This window comes from Miniopterus natalensis, chromosome 5 (genome assembly GCF_054644295.1).
Source record: "Miniopterus natalensis isolate mMinNat1 chromosome 5, mMinNat1.hap1, whole genome shotgun sequence".
Classification (NCBI taxonomy): domain Eukaryota; kingdom Metazoa; phylum Chordata; class Mammalia; order Chiroptera; family Miniopteridae; genus Miniopterus; species Miniopterus natalensis.
In genome coordinates, this window is record NC_142085.1 from 8,431,990 (window position 1) to 8,451,221 (window position 19,232).

Below are 19,232 nucleotides of genomic sequence, written 5' to 3' on the forward strand. Positions count from 1 at the left end.
TTCTTTTTCTGAATTCCCTTTATCACCACAGAAACGGCTTTGCAGGCTGAGATTCCTTTTTTTTTTTTTTTCTTTTAGAACCCTGTGCAAAAAGAAACTGATTCAAAGCATTTCTGTGTTGCTAGCAAATTTAATCCCAGGGGCCTTGACAGAGCGGCAGAGGAATGTAAGGGCAAAGATCTTAAATATCGCATTTGGCCTTCCCAATTAAAATAAAAAATTTTCAACCCTCAAAAGATTATCTTATCAAACATCCTTTCTTCTCAGGTTACACCAAAAGGGCTACCGAGAGCATTATAAACAATTGGCTTTGGCTTTTGCACATCGCCAAGTCTTCGCGAGACCCTCGGCCCCCGCTCACAGACACACACAATTTCCTGGCCAACCCCTAACCTGCCAAACGAGTGGACTGTTTCTCGGCCACAAAGGGGCGGCCTGCGCCTCGTGCACGGCGGCCTCTGCACACATGTGCTGGGCTGACAAGTGTGGAACAGCCCTTCCCGGATCCCAAGCTGGAGGCCTGGACCGAAAACCACACACTCTTCCCCGGCCACTGCCTTCTCCCCGCGGCCACTCTCCCCAGTGACAGGCGGCCGGCCCCGAAGCGCCCCGGCCGCAGGCTGGCATCCCCCGGCGCCCGGCCCGCGCCGAATGGCCACGCTTGCACCCACTTCCCCTCCACCCACCATCCTTTTTCCTTCCCCCTCTTCTCCGCCTCAGGAAATTCCGTCGGAACTTCATTCGGGTCGAGCCGAGCAGTCCCGCCCGGAGCCCGGGCGCTCGGTCCCCCGACGGCCGCGCCCCCCGCGCCTCGGCCGGAGGCGGCCGCCAACCCCGGCGACCCCCCGGCCGGCGCCTCACCTCCTCCTCGCTCTCGCTGCGGAAACACAGGCACGCGGCCCGCTTCTTGTAGCCGTCGCCGTCATAGGTACGGGTCTGGTTCGACTTGAGCTTCATCATCCTCCGGGCCCGGTGGGGGTGCGGTGCGGGTCGCGGGAGTAGAGGGTGGGGAGCCCGCTCCAGACGGCCGCGCGCGCGCGCGCCCCCGACTCCGCCAAGGGAAGCAGGGAGGGGGAGCTGCTCCTCCGCTACACGGCTCCACCGCTGGCGCGCCGCGGCCTCCTCATTCCCCTCGTCCCAGGCCCCGCACCGCCGCCGCCGTCACGGCTGTCGTCCCCGCTGCCGCCACGGCCGCCGCCCCCTCCGCTGCCGCCACCCCCGACGACAACCACGCCGCCATCTTGGGCGCGCTGCGTCAGCGGCGTAAGGCCGCGCCGGCCTGCGGGACGGCCACGCGCTCGCAGCGCAGGCCGCGTTCGGGAATCGCGCCCTCCCAGTGCGCGCGGCGTAAACGAGCGTCTGCGAGGAGAGGGCCGCGCGGCTCGAGGGGCCCCTACGCCGGGAGCGTAGGGGTGGGGTTGGCGGGGCGCGCGCCGCGAGGGCCGCGGGAGGAAGGGCTGTAGGAGCGGGGCCAGGGAACGGCCGGAGTGGCGACGCCGCTCTCCAGCCTTGCGGCTCTGCGGAGGGGGAAGCGGGGAACTTGCCCAAGGTCACGCCGCGGCCGAAGATGACTCAAGGTCAGGCCGCCCGGGCCTTGACCCTGCCCGTCCATCTGGGAGGGGCGAGGGGCAGGGTCTGGGGGAAAGCGGGATGCAGTGAGACGCAGGGACCGTGCGGCCGGCGGTGCTGGGATTCGGGGCTGCGCCGTGCGGGGGGACGGAGGGCATGTTGGAGGGCGGGCACGGTGCGCTGACCTCCAGAAGCCCTGCCGGCTGGGGCGTGCAGCCCATTTAGAAAGAACAGATGTTTATCCTGCGATCCTTTATTTGTGCAATAAAGCAAATGCTTCCTCTTAAGGTAAACACGAGGGCCAGAAAGGAAGATACGTGTGTGTGCGCCCACATAATGCAAATCATAAGGCATCATCGCTTCTGGCAATAAGAGGAGTATGTGTTGTGGATGTCAGATTCTCCAGGGAAGGATACAGGGCCAGACACTCGAGCTGGATAAGACCTGTGAGTGTGGTTAGCAGCAGCCCAGATCTCCGATGCCCTAAACATGTTGAAGATCCTGTGTAGGAGGTGTCTGTGAATTGCTTATTGCCCCCCCCCTTTTTTATTAAAGTAAGTATGTTATCTTTTTTTCTTTAAATATATCTTTATTGGTTTCAGAGGAAGGAAGAGGGAGAGAGAGAGAGTTGAAACATCAATGATGAGAGAGTTGTCATTGATCAGCTGCCTCCTGCATGTCCCCGACTGGGGATGGAGCCCTCAGCTTGGGTATGTGCCCTGACTGGAATCGAACCATGATCTCCTGGATCCCAGGTCCATGCGCAACCTCTGAACCACACCCAGCTGGGCGCTTATTACCCTTTTGAATTTGCTTGTATTTAGCGTGGTGAAAAAAAGATCAGGATTTGAAACCAAACAAACCTAGGTTGGAGTCTCAATTATATCATTTATTTCCCGCTGTAAAATAGAGATAATAAACCTACTTGGCGCCTGGCACACAGTAGGCACTCAGTATATTGCAACTAATAATTGACATTTCACATAACCTTTGCCACAGAAGATGTGGAATTTTAGTTAATTTTGGTCAGTCCTCATAACAGAATTCCCTAAATCTTGGTCATTTTGGTTGTCTTTCTAGCTTAAACTCTGCCAGTATGTCTCTAATTTGAAAAAAAAAGAAGAAAACCTGGAAGTTCTGATTGCAGAAATACTATAACATGCACATTGTCAAAAATTTGAAAAATACAAAGGGCCTAAAAATACTAAATTATGGATATCTTTGAGCACCTACTGTAGAAATCTCTGTCCTACTTTTTTTTCTGGTCTTACCTCCATGAAGTTAAGTTATTTTTAAATACCATTTCTAATTACCACCTAATAGTCCATCATAGAGATGTACCATCAGTTATATTCCCATTTACCATTGTTAGAAGCTTAGGTTGTTATATCCTTGCTATTTCTTTAGAACAGCAATGAACATCCCTGTACATAAATCCTTGTCCACATCTCAAATAGTTCAAGAGAAATTTCCAGAGGCAGATCCAGGAGGTAGGAACGTATTTGTGGCTTTTGCCCCGAGTTGCCAAAGCACAGAAGAGCTGTAGGAGTACAATCATACCAGCAGCTAGAGCTGCCACTTTGTTAAAAGTTGAGAACAGGATTGCAAAAGGCACTGCAGGTTCAGTACACAAGAGCAAAACTAATAAGTTAGATTGTAAACTCCTTGAGAGCAGTCTTGTGTCATTTACCTTTGTATCCCCATCTGCTAGCACAAGGCTTTGTCCAAAATAAGAATTCGGTAAATGTTGATTGAATAGGTAGATGGAGATTTTTTTATTGATTTCTAATTCCTTCCCCAGCTTTCATGGGCCTATTTAGTTGCAAGAGCCCAAACGTCCACTCCCAGATCCCTTGTCTTAGTAGTAATAATAATTACATTCTGTTGTTCAGGAAACATGAGAAGGGATCCCAACCTTTCCAGAAAGACAATGGGTAAATATTAGATTTAAATTGATTAAAACATTATACAGTAGTCCCCCCTTATCCATGGTTTTGCTTTCCACAGTCTCAGTTACCTACAGTCAACTGTGTTCTAAAACTATTAAATGGAAAGCCCAGAAATAAATTCATAAGTTTTAAGTCGCGTGCCTTCAGAACGTGCATCATCCCTTCGTCCAGCATCTCCGCACTGTATTTACTGTCTTGTTAGTCACTTAGTAGCTGTCTGGGTTATCAGATCAACTCCTGGCATCGTAATGCTTATGTTCAAATAACTCTTCTTTTACTCAATGGTCCCAAAGCACAAGAGGACAGTAGGTCCTCAAACAACATCCTTTCTTTGTAACATTGCTGATGTGCCAAAGGAACTTAACTCGTTTCTATCAATTAGCCTATGGTAAAATTGGCTTTGTTATGTGTTGTTTCACTTAAAGTCACAGAACCTGTGGACAACTTTAAGGAAGGACTTACTGTAGTGATCCTGGCAATTCAGATATGTCAAAGAGAAGCCATAAAGTGCGTCCTTTAACTAAAAAAGTATATATGTACCGTATGGGAAAAAACAGTATATAGAGTTTGGTACCCACAGTTTCAGGCACCCACTGGGGGTCTTGAAGTTTATTCCCCACGGATAAGAGGGGACTCCTGTACTTATTACCATATTATCCCATTTTAATACCACTTTAAAAGTCCTATAAGAAAAACTAATATGTAAAATGGTTCCTGTGTCCTTATGACCACAGCAAAGACTAAGGTATCTGTTCAGTTGCCTAAGCCAGAAACATGGGAGGCATTGTTACATCTCTTACCTTCTATCTGTTGATAATACAACTCCATTGCTTCTGTGTCCTTGACATTAATCCCAGCCCCTTCCCTCCTTGCCCTCTGCCATTACTTCAGTAGGATTCTTCCTCTTGCTTCTTCTCTGCTCCCATCCAGAGCTTTATTTAGCCCCTTCCACCCACAGCAGCCAGAGGAATCCTTCCCAAATGCAGATCTGAGTAAGTCATGGCCTTGGTTAAAACCCTGCAGATGCTCCTTAGTGCTTTGAAGTTAAAATCCAAATTCTACCAGAAGATACAAGACTCTGCAGGAGCTGACCCCCACCAACCTTACCCTTTAATGTAGTCATTCTGAATTACCTACAGTTTCTTGAACCTCTGGACAACGTTCCAAGTCTTGAACACGCTTCCCTGTTGTCTGGAGGGCTCTTCTTCCAAGACCCTCACACACTCAATTGTACATTCCCTCCATCCCTAAGAGAGGCCAAATTATATTTATGCTGCAAAACTCAGATTAAAAGTCACCTCCTGGAAGCCCTCCCTACCTGCCTCTATGCCTCCGATTGCCCTGGGTTTGTCCTGCTTTTATCACATTATTTGTCACATAGTGTTTCACTGTTTTCTTGCTGGTCTCACATTTCAGGCTTCTTGATAGCAAGGTCTGTGTCCCACTTATCCTTGCTTATTTCACTCAGCAGTTATCCCAGGGCCTGACATAGAACACATCTCAAGAAAAGTTTGTTAATGAAAGAACAGCTATTGCCCTTCCAGAACCTGATCATTAGTACAGAGTTCAATCACTTGCCCAGAATGGAATGAGACTTACTTGTCTATAGGGTCTATAGGAACACCGCCATATGATACATCTGACACCTGTCTTTTGAATGAAGATCATACAGCATTGTCCTGGCCCCACGTTTCAAAGATCATCTATAGTAAGTTTTTAGGGCCAATCCTGGGTAAAATGACAAATAAAATACAGAAAACTGATTTTCATAGGTTCCTTACTCGACCCTGCTCCCTTAACAGGCCTCTCACTCTTTCCACCTCCCCAGGACTACCTTGTCCCATCTATCAAGTTCCAGGAACACCTTCTCTGGTCTTTGCTTCTGAATTAGCTACCTATTTCTGCATAACAAATCTCCCCAAAACTTAGTGGCTTAAAAACATGATCATGGGGTAAGAATCCTAGAGTGGCTTGGCTGAGCAGTTCTGGTTTGGTGTCTTTCATAAGGTTGCAATCAAGTGTTGGCTGGGGCTGCAGTCATCTGAGGGCTTGACTGGAGCTGGGGGATCCAATTCCAAGGGGCGCCCTCACAAGCCTGGCAGTTGGAAAGAGGCTCAGTACCCTTCCTTGTGGACTTCTCCATGGGAATACTTGAGCATCCTCATGACATGGTGGCTGGATTCCTCCCAGAGCAAATGATATAAATTCCAAGGCTAGCCTGGCTGGTGTGGCTCAGTGGTTCAGCATCGACCCATGAACCATGAGGTCACCAGTTTGATTCCTGGTCAGGGCACATGCCCGGTTGCAGGCTTGATCCCCAGTAGGGGGCATGCAGGAGGCAGCCGATCAATATTTTTCTCTCATCTATGTTTCTATCTATCCCTCTCCTTTCCTCTTGCTCTAAAATCAATTTTAAAAAATTCCAAGACTAAACCTCAATGCCTTTTATGACCTAGCTTTGGAGGTCACACTTTATCAGTTCCACAGCTTTCTACTGATCACATAAGTCAGACTGACTTAATGTGGGAGGGGCCACACAAAGGCATGAATGCCAGAAGGCAGGGATCATTGGGAGCCATATTAGAAGCTACCTACCATACCTCTAGTAAAAGTTACCATTTGCAATAGCATAAAAAAATTTCAAAGTCTAGGGAGAAACGTAACAAAAATTGTGTAAGATCTATATATTGAAAACTACAAAATATTGCTGAGAGAAATTAAAAAAGACCTAAATAAATGAATAAATATATCATGTTCATAGATTAGGAAACTCAATATTGAAAATAATCCATTCTCCCTAAAGTGATATATGGATTCAACACAATTCCTATAAAAATATCAGATTATTTGGAAGAAATAGGCATAATGATTTTAATATAGATGGAAATGAAAGGATATAGAATAGCTAAAAAAAAAATCCTAAAAAAGAAAAGAATTGGAAGATTTATGTTACCTAATTTCTTTTCTTTTTTTTTAAATATACCTTGATTGATTTCAGAGAGAGGAAAGGAGAGGGAGAGAGAGAGAAACATCAATGATGAGAGAGTCATTGATCGGCTGCCTAGCCCGCAACCCGGGCATTTGCCCTGACTAGGTATAGAACCCCGATCGCCTGGATCCCAGGTCGATGTTCAACCGCTGAGCCACACCCGGCTGGGCTATGTTACCTAATTTCAATACTCACTGTAAAGTGACAGTAATCGGCTCAGGCCAGGTAGCTCAGTTGGTTAGAACATTGTCTCGATATGCCAAGGTTGTGGGTTTGATTCCCCAGTCAGGGCACATACAACAGTCAACCAATGAATGCATAAATGAGTGCAATAACAAATTGATACCCCTCTCCCCCCCTTCCTCTCTCTCTAAAATCAATAATTTTTTAAAAACTCATCTAGAGTGACAGTAATCAGGACAGTGGAATAATGGCGTACAGACAGACTAATAGATTAATGGAAGAGTGTAGAGAACCCAGAAATAGACCCAAACTTATATGATTAATTGGTTTTCAACAAAGACATAAGAGCAATCTAATGGAAAAAAGACAGATGTTTCTTAAAATTACTTTATTGATTGATTTTAGAGAGAGAGGGAAACATCAATTTGTTGTTTTGCTTCTTTATGCATTCATTGACTGGCTTTTGTATGTGCCCTGACTGGGGATTGAACCCATATCCTTGTATATTGGGACAGTGCTCTAACCAACTGAGCTATCCAGCCAGGGCCAAGACAGACTTTTTAACAAATGGTGCTGGAATAAATACATATCCATATGGAAAGAAATGAACCACGACTCCTACCTCACACCATATGCAAAGATTAATTCAAGATGGATCATAGACATTAACATAAAAACAAAAACCCTAAAGATTTTTGTGGAAAATGTAATATACCTTCATGACTTAAAAGGTAGCTAGGTTACAATACCAATAACCATAAAAGAAAATCAATAAATTTGACTTCATCAAAACTAAAAACTTGTGCTAATCAAAAGACACCATTACAAAAGTTAATAGACAAGTCATAATGGGAAGAAAATATTGATAAAACATATAACTGACAGAGGACTAGTATCCAGGATATATAAGGAACTAGTACAACTCAATAATGAAAAGACACATAACCTAATTTTAAACTGGGCAAAAAGCCTTTTCAACAAATGATGCTAGAAAAATTGGATATCCATTAGCGAAATAATGAACCTTGAACTTAGTCTCATATAAAAATCAACTCAAAGTAGATCATGGATTTAAATATAAGACATAAACCTATAAAACTTTTAGGAAAAAAGCATGGGAAAATCTTCAGATTGAGCATTAGACTTCTTACAAAAACATTAGAAAAAAATTACATCAGGTTTTACCAAAATTGCAATATTTTGCTCTGTGAAAGACCCTATAGGAAGATGAAAAGACAAGCTACCGACTAGAAGAAAATATTTGCAAATCACATATATGACAGGGAACTAGTATCTAGAATAAAGAATCTCAAAACACGACAGTCAAAACACAAAATCCTATTAGAAAATAGGCAAAAGACATGAACAGACATTTCACCAGAGGATATACACGTGGCAAATAAGCATGTGAAAAGGTGTTCAGCAGCAAGGTAAAACCACAAGGAGATCTCCCTACACACCCATAAGAATGACTAAAATAAACAATAGGGCCCGGCCGGGCGTGGCTCAGCGGTTGAGCATCGTCGACCTGGGATCCAGGCGATTGGGGTTCGATTCCCGGTCAGGGCACAGGCCCGGGTTGCGGGCTCGATCCCCAATGACTCTCCCATCATTGGTGTTTCTATCTCTCTCTCCCTCTGCTGCCCTCTCTCTGAAGTCAATAAAGATATATAAAAAATTTTTAAAAAACCCACAGCAACAATAGGGCCTAGCATTAAGTGCTGGCAAAGATACAGAGAAACTGGATCACTCATTCATTGCTGTGGGTATGTAATATGGTACAGTCACTCTAAAGAACAGACTGGCAGTTTCTTAAAAAAAAATTAAATGTGCAACAACCGTACAACCCAGCAATTGTATTCCTGGCCATTTACTCCACAGAAATAAAGATTTGTTTACTCAAAAGCCTACTGCATGTAAATGTTTATAGCAGCTTTATGAGGGAGAGCTAGAAACCGGCCCCAGTCCAGGTGTCCTTCAGTAAGTGAATGGGTTAGCAAATTGTGGTGCGTCTATGCCATGGAGTATTACTCAGCAACGGAAAGGAACAAACTACTGAAACAAGAAACAATGTGAATGCATCTTTTGAGAATTATGCTGTGTGAAAAAAAGCTGATCCCAAAAGCTTACATACTGTATGATTCCATTTAACATCATTTGTGAAATAAAACTATAGGAATAGAGTACCAACTAGTGGTTGCCAGGGGTTAGGAGGCTACGGGTGGGATGGAAGTAGGTGTGGCTATAAAAGGGCACTATGAGGGAGCTTTATGGTGATGAAAACATTCTGTATATATTTAAAAAATATGTTCTTACTGATTTTTAGACAGAGGGGAAGGGAGAGGGATAGAGAGAGAGAAATATCGATGGGAGAGAAACATCATCGGTCGGCTGCCTCCTACATGCCCCCTACTGGGGATCGAGCCTGCAACCCAGGCATGTGCCCTGACCACCACCTCTTGGGTCCTAGGTCGAAGTTCAGCCACTGAGCCACACCAGCCAGACAATATTCTGTATCTTGACCATGTCAATATCAATATCCTGGTTGTGATATTGCTTTGTAAGATTTTATCTTCAGGCTATAGTTTTACAAGATGTTACCATTGAGAAACAGGGTAGAAGGCACACAACCTCTCTTTCTATTATTTCTCACAACTGCATGCACATCTACAAATATCTCAAAATTTAAAGATTAATTTTTTGAGTGTTCAGTTTCATTTTTTTCCAGCTTTGTGGAAGAATAGTTGACACAAAAAAGTTTAATTTTTAAAAATTGGGCATGGAGGGGGAAAAATCCTAAGCCGTTAAAAAAATAAATAAATAAAATCAAAATTGGGCAAAATATTTAACAGATTCTTCACAGAAAAAGATGTAAGGAATGGCCGATAAGCACCTTAAAACGTGTTCAACGTTGTTAGTCATCAGGGAAATGCAAATTAAAACCACATGCAATACACCAGAATGACTAAAGTTTAAAATAAAAAAATGTTGGAAGACCTACCACATCAGCTATTGGGAGAAGGTAAAGCGACTGTAACTGTCATACATTGTTGGCGGAAATTTAAAATGATACAACCGCTTGTGAAAGCTGCTTGACAACTTCTCAAAAAAGTTAAAAATATACCTATCCTATGACCCAACAATTCCACTTGTAGGTATTTACCCAAGGGAATTGAAAAGATATGTCGACGCAAAGCTTGTACAAGAATGTTCAGAGAGCCAGAGAGTCAGCAGCATCCCAGGTGACCGTCAACACAGGGTGGATAAACAAGCTGTGGTCCAGCCGTGCAACACCAGCACTCATCAGCCCGAAGTCGGCACTGCTGACAACGCGTGTATCAGCGTGAACGAATCTCAAAAACAGTATGCCGAACAAGAAACCTTACGCGAAAGAGCCATGCTTCATAATTCCATTATGTGAAGTCCTAGAACGTGCAGAACTAACCTGCTCAGGGGCTGGGAGGCCCAGGAAAACGGTTGCTTTGTAAGCTTGGAGGTTGGCGATTAACTGGAAAGAGGAATGAGAGATCTTCCCGGGACAATGGCAAAAGTCTACATTTTAATAGAAGTTTGGGTTACACAGGTGACACAGTGTCACAACACAGCGGAAGTACACTTAAGATCTGTGCATTTCATGTGTGTAAATAATATTGATCTATAAATTGATAATATCCATGCTGAAGTATTTAGGGAGTAGAGTACCGTTGTCTACAATTTTTTTAAAAATATGTTTTTATTGATTTTTTTAGAGAGAGAGAAACATCGATGTGAGATCGGCTGCCTCCTGCACGCACCACAACCCCTGCATGTGCTGGGACCGGGACTCGAACCAGTGACCTCTGGTGCATGGGGTGACACTCAACCAACTGAGCCACACCAGCTAGGACTAGTGTCTGCAATTTATTTGGACATGTATTTTAAAACTAAAATGCATTGCCCTGGCTGGTTCGGCTCAGTGGCAGGAGCGTGGCCCACGGACTGAAGGGTCCTGGCTCTACTCCGGCCAAGGGCACGTACCTCGGCTGCAGGCTCGATCCCTGGCCCTGGCTGGGGTGTGTGGGAGGCAACCTATCGATGTGTCTCTCCCATCAATGTTTCTCTCTCCCTTCCACTCTCTCTGAAAAGCAATGGAAAAAATATTGTAGGGTGAGGATTAAAAGAAGAAAAAGAGAATGAATAGAGCCCAGCTGGCATGGCTCAGGGCATGGTCAGGGCACAGGCCCAGGTTGGGGCTTAAACCCCAGTAGGGGGCCTCCAGGAGGCAGCCGATTAATGGCTCGCTCTCACCATTGATGTTTCTACCTCTCTCTCCCTCTTTCTGAGGTCAATAAAAACATATTTAAAAAAATAAAAATATATATATTTTTAAAAAGAAAATAAATAGAGAAGCCTGGAAAACACATTATATACATGTATATACACACACGCACACATACATACACACACGCACACATACATACATACATACACATACAGATGACTGGTATCCAAAATATATAAATTTACAAAAATCAACAATAAAAAAACAAAGAAAACATTTTTTAATGGAAAATATAATTGAACAGGTGCTTTCCAAAATAAGATTAAAAATGCCCAACAAGCACATTAAAAAGTGCTTAAGATCATTAGTTCTTAGGTAACTGTAAATTAAGACTACAATGAGATACAATTTCACACCCACTAGAATGAGTGAAGTCAAAAAGACTGACCTCAGCAAACACTGGCCACGACTGGAGCTGATACAATGACTGTGCAGTGGTTGCTATGCAGCGAAACAACCCCTCTGAAGAACTATTTGGAAAAAACTTGCACAAGGATATTTATGGCGCCTTGTTCACAACAGTCCCAAACCGAAAGAAGCCCCAACACCCGTAGGGAAATGGATAAGCAGTACTTTATTTGTGGGATAAATGGAATAAAACGGAATACTACTCAACAGGAATATAAAACAAAGTACTGATATAAGCAATAATACAGATAAAAGAGAGATGTTAGCCATAAAAAGTATATAGTATATAAAATCGAAATGCAGATCCAACTGATCTGTGGTGATGGAAGTCTGATCCTGGCTGTAGGAGGGCTGGGGAAGGAAATGGCTGGAAAAGTACAGGGGAAAATATTCTGGGGCGTGAAAATGTTTTTTCTCTTGTTTGAAGCAGTAGTTATACAGAAATATGCAACTGTCAAATATCTAAGATCTTACTAAATATCTAAGATCTGTGTATTTTATTGTATGGTCATTACATTTTAATTAAAAAGTCTAAAAATCAATCATTTTTAATATCCCAGCAGAAAACAATTAGAAAACAAAATTAAAATTAAATAATTCCATTTATAATACCATAAGAATATTTAGTAATATATTTAACAAAAGACTTTACACTAAAAATTATAAATCATTGTTGAGAGATATTGAAGAAGAGCTACATAAATGGAGAGCTATGCCAGGTTAGCAGATTAAAAGACTTGGTAGTGCTAAGAAGCCGATTCTCCTCAAATTGGTGTATATTCAAAGCCATCCCAATCAAAATCATGGCAAGCTTTTTTTTTTTTAGAAATTGACAACCTGATTCTAAAATTTACATAGAAATGTAAAAGACCAAGAATAGCCGAAAGAATCTTGAAAAAGAAAAAAGCTGGAGGACTTAACCTGACTTTAACACTCTAAAGCCAGAGTAATCAAGACTGTGATTTTGGACTTAGGATAGACATGAAATAATATAGGATAGAGTCCAGAAATCAACCTACTCTTGTACAATCTATGAATTTTTGACAACAGTGCTAAAGCCGATCAATGGGGAAAGGAAAATATTTTAACAAATAGTGATGGAACAACTGGATATTCTTTTGTTTGTTTGTTTGTTTTTTAATATATCTTTATTGATTACAGAGAGAGGAAAGGAGTGGGAGAGAGAGAGACAGAAACATCAATGATGAGAGTCATTGATCAGGCCCGCAACCGGGCATGTGCCCTGATCGGGAATCGAACCCCGATCGCCTGGATCCTAGGTCAATGCTCAACCGCTGAGCCACGCCCGGCCGGGCCAGGCTGGATATTCTTTTTTTTTTTTCTTTTTTAAATATATCTTTATTGATTTCAGAGAGAGGAAAGGAGAAGGAGAGAGAGAGACAGAAACATCAATGATGAGAGAGTCATTGATCGAGCCCGCAACCCAGGCATGTGTCCTGACCGGGAATCGAACCCCGATCGCCTGGATCCTAGGTCAATGCTCAACCGCTGAGCCACGCCCGGCCGGGCCAGGCTGGATATTCTTATTCACGTGAAAAATAATGAACCTTGACCCCTACCTTAAACTATACATAAAAATTAATTTGAGATGAATCATAAACGTAAATGTAGAAGTCAAAACCATAAAGCATTTAGAAGAAATCATAAGAGAACATATTTGGACCTGGGGGTAGGCAAGGATTTCTTAGCAGGACCCAGAAAGAAGTTACAATTAAAAAATTTAAAAAAAGATAAATTAGACTTTAAGTTGTAAAACTCTGCTCATCAAGATACCTTTAAGAAAATGGATAATCAACTCCTATGTTCATAGCAGCATTATTTACAAGAGCTAAGATCTGGACACAGCCCAAGTGACCAGTAGATGAGTGGATAAAAAAGCTGTGGTAGCTCTGGCCAGTATGGTTCAGTGGTAGAGCATCCGCCCAAACACCAAAGGGTTTCAGGTTTGATTCCTGATCTAAGGCACATACCTGGGTTGCAGGGGCCGGTGCAGGAGGCAACCAATAGATGTGTCTTTTTCACATCGATGTTTCTCTCTCTCTTTCTCTCTCTCCCTCTTCCTCTCTTCCACTCTCTCTAAAAATGAATGGAAAAAATATTCTCAGGTAAGGATTAACAACAACAAAAAAAAAATTTAAAAAAAAAAAAGCTCTGGTACATTTATTTACACAATGGAATACGATGCAGCTGTAAAAAAGAAGGATTTCTTACCCTTTGCGACATCATGGATGGACCTGGAGAATGTTATGCTGAGTGAACTAAGCCAGGCAGAGACAGACAAGTATCACATGATCTCACTTATAAATGGAATCTGATGAACATAATCAACTGATGAACAAAATAGGTCTAGAGGCATGGAATCATGGAAGAGACTGACATATCTCAGGGATGGGGGTAGAGGAAGACAGGAAGAGATTAACCAAGGAACTTATATACATACACGCATAACAAATGGACACAGACAATAGTGTGGTGAATGCCTGGGGTGGGGCAGGGCTGGGAGGAGGGGGAGAAGGGGGAAAATTGGGGGACATCTGTAATACTGTCAACAACAACAACAAAATTACATGTATAAAACTAAAAAGAAAATGGATAATCAAGTCACAGACTAAAAAATATTCATAAAGCATATTACCGATGAAGGATTTGTAAAGACTTGGGCAAAGTGAATGAAGAGATACTTCACAAAGGAAAATATACAAATGTCCAATAAGCACAAGAAAAACTGCTCGACACCACTGGTAATCAGTGAAATGCAAATTAAAAACAAACTACAAGAAGATAGCACACTACATCTCTATTAGAATGGCTACACTTAAGAATGACAGCATCAAATGCTGGTGAGGGTGTCTGTCGAGTAACGAACTCTCATACATTGCTGTTGAGAATATAAAATATTACAAACACTTTGGAGAATCGTCTGGCAATGTCTCATAAAGTTAAACATATATCTGCCTAATAACCAAGCAGTTCCACTCAGTGTGATAGGCAGAATAATAGCCTCCCAAAGATGTCCACATCATAAGTCCCAGAACCTGTGGATACATCACCTTACACGAGAAAAGGGACTTTGCCGGCGTGATTAAGTTAAGGATTTCAAGAAGGGGAACGTTATCCTGAAGGATCTCAGTGGGCCTAATGGAATCATAAGGCTCTTATAAGGGAAAGAGGGAGACGAGAGAGTCAGAGACAGAGAAAGAGATGTGATGTCAGAGCAGAGGTCAGAGAGAGAGATTTAAAAGCGCTACCCTGCTGGCTTTAAGTTGGAGAAAGAGGCCAAGAACAGAGCTTCTCCCCAAAGCTGCCAGAGGAACGCAGCCCTGCTGACCCATTTTGGATTTCCGAGCATTAGAACCGTAAGCTAAAAGTTTGGGTGGTTTTATGCCACTAAGCCTGTAATAATTTGTTATAGCAGCAATAGGAAACTAATGCATGTAGAAAAAATGAACACGTGCCGCAGAAGACTTCTATGAAACGTCCACAGTAGCTGTATTCACAACAGTCAAACAACACAGATGTCCGTCTGTGACAGTGGGTGGATTAGCTGGGAAGGGCCATGAGAGCATTTTATGGGAAAGTGAAGTGTTGCTGCATCTTGATGGGATGTCAGTGCCCTCCAGCCCAAAGCCAAGAATATACCTGTAGTTGAACAAGGTTGAGCTTTTGCTCCTTGCAATGAGGGAGAACACACACTGTGAAGAAGCATGGAGTCTCAGTAAGAAGGTGTTAAGAATGACTTATTTTAGCCCTGGCCGGTTTTCTCAGTGGTTAGAGCATCGGCCTGCAGACTGAAGGGGCCCAGGTTTGATTCCGGCCAAGGGCACGTACCTCAGTTGCAGGCTTGATCCCCGGCGGAGGTAACCAATCAAGGTGTCTCACTCACTCAGTGTTTCTCTCTCTCTCTCTCTGAAAAGGAATGGGAAAATATCCTCAGATGAAGAAGATAGGAAAAAAGGAGAATGACTTATTTAGGATTTGGTTTGTGTTGGGTGATTTTGGGGAGGTGTTATGGAAGCAGGGCTTTGCTCTGAATTGGATGCTATCAGAAAGCACGCGATTATCTTTAAAAATCTTCCTTAGAAGGGGAGGAATGGACGTGGCTAAAGCTGTAACTGGTAGAGACGCAGCAGTCAGGCATTAGCTGGGGGAGCGGGGTGTTTTATATTTTAGTGGTTTGCAGTGAGTTTGTTTTTGTCTGTGCTTAGACAAGATTATGATGTGGTCTTGATTTTTGTCTACTTTATCAGAATCACAAAATGACTTTGCTCTGATGCTGGATGACATTGTTTATGTCTAACAGGAGAAGGACAGGCCTCACTGTGAGCACAGGCCAGCTTCAAACACGCCGAGGCCCGCTGTAAGGGTCAGGCAGTTCCTGGGTGTCGGACTGCTTTTCTCTTTCTCAGGTGTGTGAATTACATGGTTGTATCCATTCCTCAAAAGGGTGGAGTTAAGATTTGTATATTTCAATGTCAATTTTATCCAAAATGCCTGTATTAAAAAAATCAAAATGAATGAAGAAACTGTAGTACAGCCACACAATGCACTACTACACAAGAAATAGGAGCAAATTACCGATACATGCAACATCATGGAAGAACCTCAAAACATGAGGCTGACCAAAGAAACCAGACACAAGCCCTGCTGGTGTGGCTCCGTTGGTTGGAGCGTCATCCCATACACCAGAAAGTGCGGGTTCGATTCCCATCCAGGCACATGCCTGGGTTGCGGGTTTGGTCCCGGTCTGGGTGCATGCGGGGGGCAACCGATCGATGTTTCTCTCTCACACGAATGTTTCTTTCTCTCTCCCTCCCTCTCTAAAATCAATCCATAAATAAAAAAGAAACTAGCCACAAAAGAAATCGTACTGTATGGTTCCATTTATTCTGGAAAAGGCAAAATTATAGAGACCAAGAACAGTGGTTACCAGGGTACTATTGTCCAAAAAGCAGCAGCATGGGAACTTTTTTTTAAACAAATTTGTTTAAATTTAATTTTATTATTTTTTATTGATTTCAGAGAGGAAGGGAGAGGGAAAGAGAGAAAGAAACATCAATGATGAAAGAGAATCATTGATTGGCTGCCTCCTGCACGCCCCCTACTGGGGATGGAGCCCGAAACCCGGGCATGTGCCCTGACTGGGAATCGAACCCTGACCTCCTGGTTTATAGGTCGACACTCAACCACTGAGTCACCCCGGCTGGGCAGCGTGGGACGTTTTTAGGGTGATGGAAAGGTTCTATAGCTTCGCTGTGGTGGTGGTTACACAACTATATCTGTTTATCAAAACTCAGAACTGTATTTCTAAAAGGGATGAATTTTACTTCATGTAAATTACACCTCGATAAACCTGACTTAAAAATCGAGTTAGGGGATGGGTGTAGGTATCAGTGTAACAAGAGGAGCAGAATGTTGATGGCCATCAAAGCTCAGTGGTTTACTGATGTTTATTTTCCATTTGTTTGAAATTTTCCATAATAAAACATTTTTCAAAAGATTTTAATGGAAAGGAAACTCTCTGCGTGATGGCGGCAAAGATGTCAGTCAGTTGACTGCTGGTCTCCTCGATACACTTTTTGCACATTAATGAACTGATGCCCTAGAGTCTCAAGCCGGCCTCCTGCTTTTCACGCGTGTAAATAAACTAGAGCTATTTATTTAACATTTCTCGCTGGTAGAAAATTTTCATGTCATTTGATTCGGAGCTTTTGCAAATTTTGCTCTGTTTTGAGGTCTCCTCGCTCCTTCGGCTTGGGTATCCTCTCCCATTTAATAGTTCCTTATTTTTAAGGATGTCTTTTTCCTAACAATGGCCTCTTTGATATGTCAGTAAACCATGCAGGGCTTATTTTTCAAGCGGCTGTTCTTTTGGATTTGTTCCATGCATTTATCACGGGCTTCCAATAAAGCACTTTGAAATAGAAATGGGCTCCAGGCTTTCTATGGGCTGTAACTTTTTAAACAATTCCTTTCATTTCTCCCCCTTAATGCCCTCATTCTGTCCTAGTTTCCCTTTCTAAAACTGAGCAATCAAGTGATGGATTTCCCCTCCCTTTCCCGGTAGCAGGCTGAATGTGTATTGTGATCACTATTGACGGAGCGGTTTACACAGTGTGGTCACTGCACAGACCCAAATTCAGGTTACTATTTCCTGCAGCGGGGGTTCGAGTATTTGTCAAGCAGCCAGCTCTCCTGGTCATGCCATTCCTCACCTTTATTTTGTTAATTGGCTCAGTATCATCCAAGGATAAAATCCAAACTCTCACACCTACTAGAGTGGCTACAATAGAAAGACTAAAGAGACCATCAATGAAGATGAGAAGAAACTGAGACTCATGGTAGAGCCACCTTAGAAATCAGTTTGGCGGTTCCTAAAAATGTTAACCACAGAGCTACCATGTGACCCAGCAACTCCATTCCCAGGTATGTAACCAAGGGAAATGAAAATACATGCCCACGCAAAAACAGGCACGTTTACAGCAGCATTAATCACAATAGCCAAAAACTTGAAACAACCCAAATGCCCACCAACACATAAGTGGATTAAAAACTGTGGTATATCCATACAATAGAATACTACTTGGCAACAAAAAGGAACCACTGATGCATGCAGCAAAACTAATGCAAGTAAAAGAGGCCAGACTATAGAGTGCATACTGTATAAATCCATTTTTACAAAACTCTAGAAAATGCAAACTAATCTACACTGACAGAAAGTGGATCACTGGTTTTCCCTGATGATTGGGGTGGGTGAGGGATTAGAAACTAAGGAGGATACTTTTAAAGTGATGGATATGTTCATTATCTTGATTTCATGGGTGTACACATATGACAAAATTTGTCAGATTGTATGCTCTACATATATGCATTTTATGTCAACTACACCTCAATAAAGCTGAAAAAATATACAAAAGAATAAAAATAATACAAACTCCTGGCCCAGTCACCATTATTGCTTCATACTGTTTTAGTCCCAACTGTTAAGATTTAAGCTCAGATGGTCACAGTGACTCACTATGGGAGGCTTTTCCCTGTATATTATTTGCTCCCCTCCACCCCACAGGTCACCAATAAAACTCCGGCTATAGCCACTAGGCCACCTACCACTTAGCGTAAATTTCCAGGTCAGCCTTCCCTAATTCTAGCAGAACCTCCATAGCAAATATGCATCTCAGTCACTTTTGCATTCCCGATTGAGGCCCGCAGAAAAAAATTTTTTTTTTTTGTACAAGTGTTCTTTCCATAGAAGGGGACAGCATCTCAGAGACAACTCCTTACAGGACATCATTCATGCAGCTAACAATTACAAAGGAGCTACTCATGTGAGGCACTGAGTAGGCCCGCAGAGCAAGGCTCAGTGTCAGAGAGGAAACGGACAGGTGTCCATCAGATGCTGCAGGCTCTACCAGGTGGGGCATCTAGCCTGACTTTGAAGTAGGGGTGGTTCTGTCAGCAAAGGCTTCTTAGAGGTGATATTTACTCTGAATAATGAAGAATGAATAGGAGCCCCACGTGGGTGGGAGGTGGGAGTTTCCCTGTAAAAGGAACACTTTGTGCAAAAAGGTCTCAAGCTGGGAAAGAGTGTGAGCCAGTTTAGCTGGATTCTGGATTTGGAGCCCTGCTTTGGAAGGCAGGTGGGAAGCTGTGATGAACCTGTTAGGCCATGAAACGAGTTGGAGTTTCGCATTTATCTAGATTCTAGAAAACTCTATAAGGCAATATGGAGCTTTTGAAGGACTTTAAGCTGCGTAATACCTTGTTCACATTTGTGTTTCTGAAAAATAACCTTGGC

The 19,232-nt window shown here is 43.0% G+C and overlaps 1 protein-coding gene across 1 annotated transcript in view; it reads right to left on the reverse strand.

The window, feature by feature from the left end:
• Positions 1-1,165, reverse strand: part of NUDT3 (nudix hydrolase 3) — a 96,221-nt gene extending 95,056 nt beyond the window's left edge. The window contains exon 1 of the mRNA XM_087817344.1: positions 862-1,165. Coding sequence (XP_087673470.1) covers positions 862-960 — 99 coding nt within the window. The 5' untranslated portion in view covers positions 961-1,165. The remainder of the gene's footprint in view (positions 1-861) is intronic.
• Positions 1,166-19,232: the final 18,067 nt, after the last annotated feature.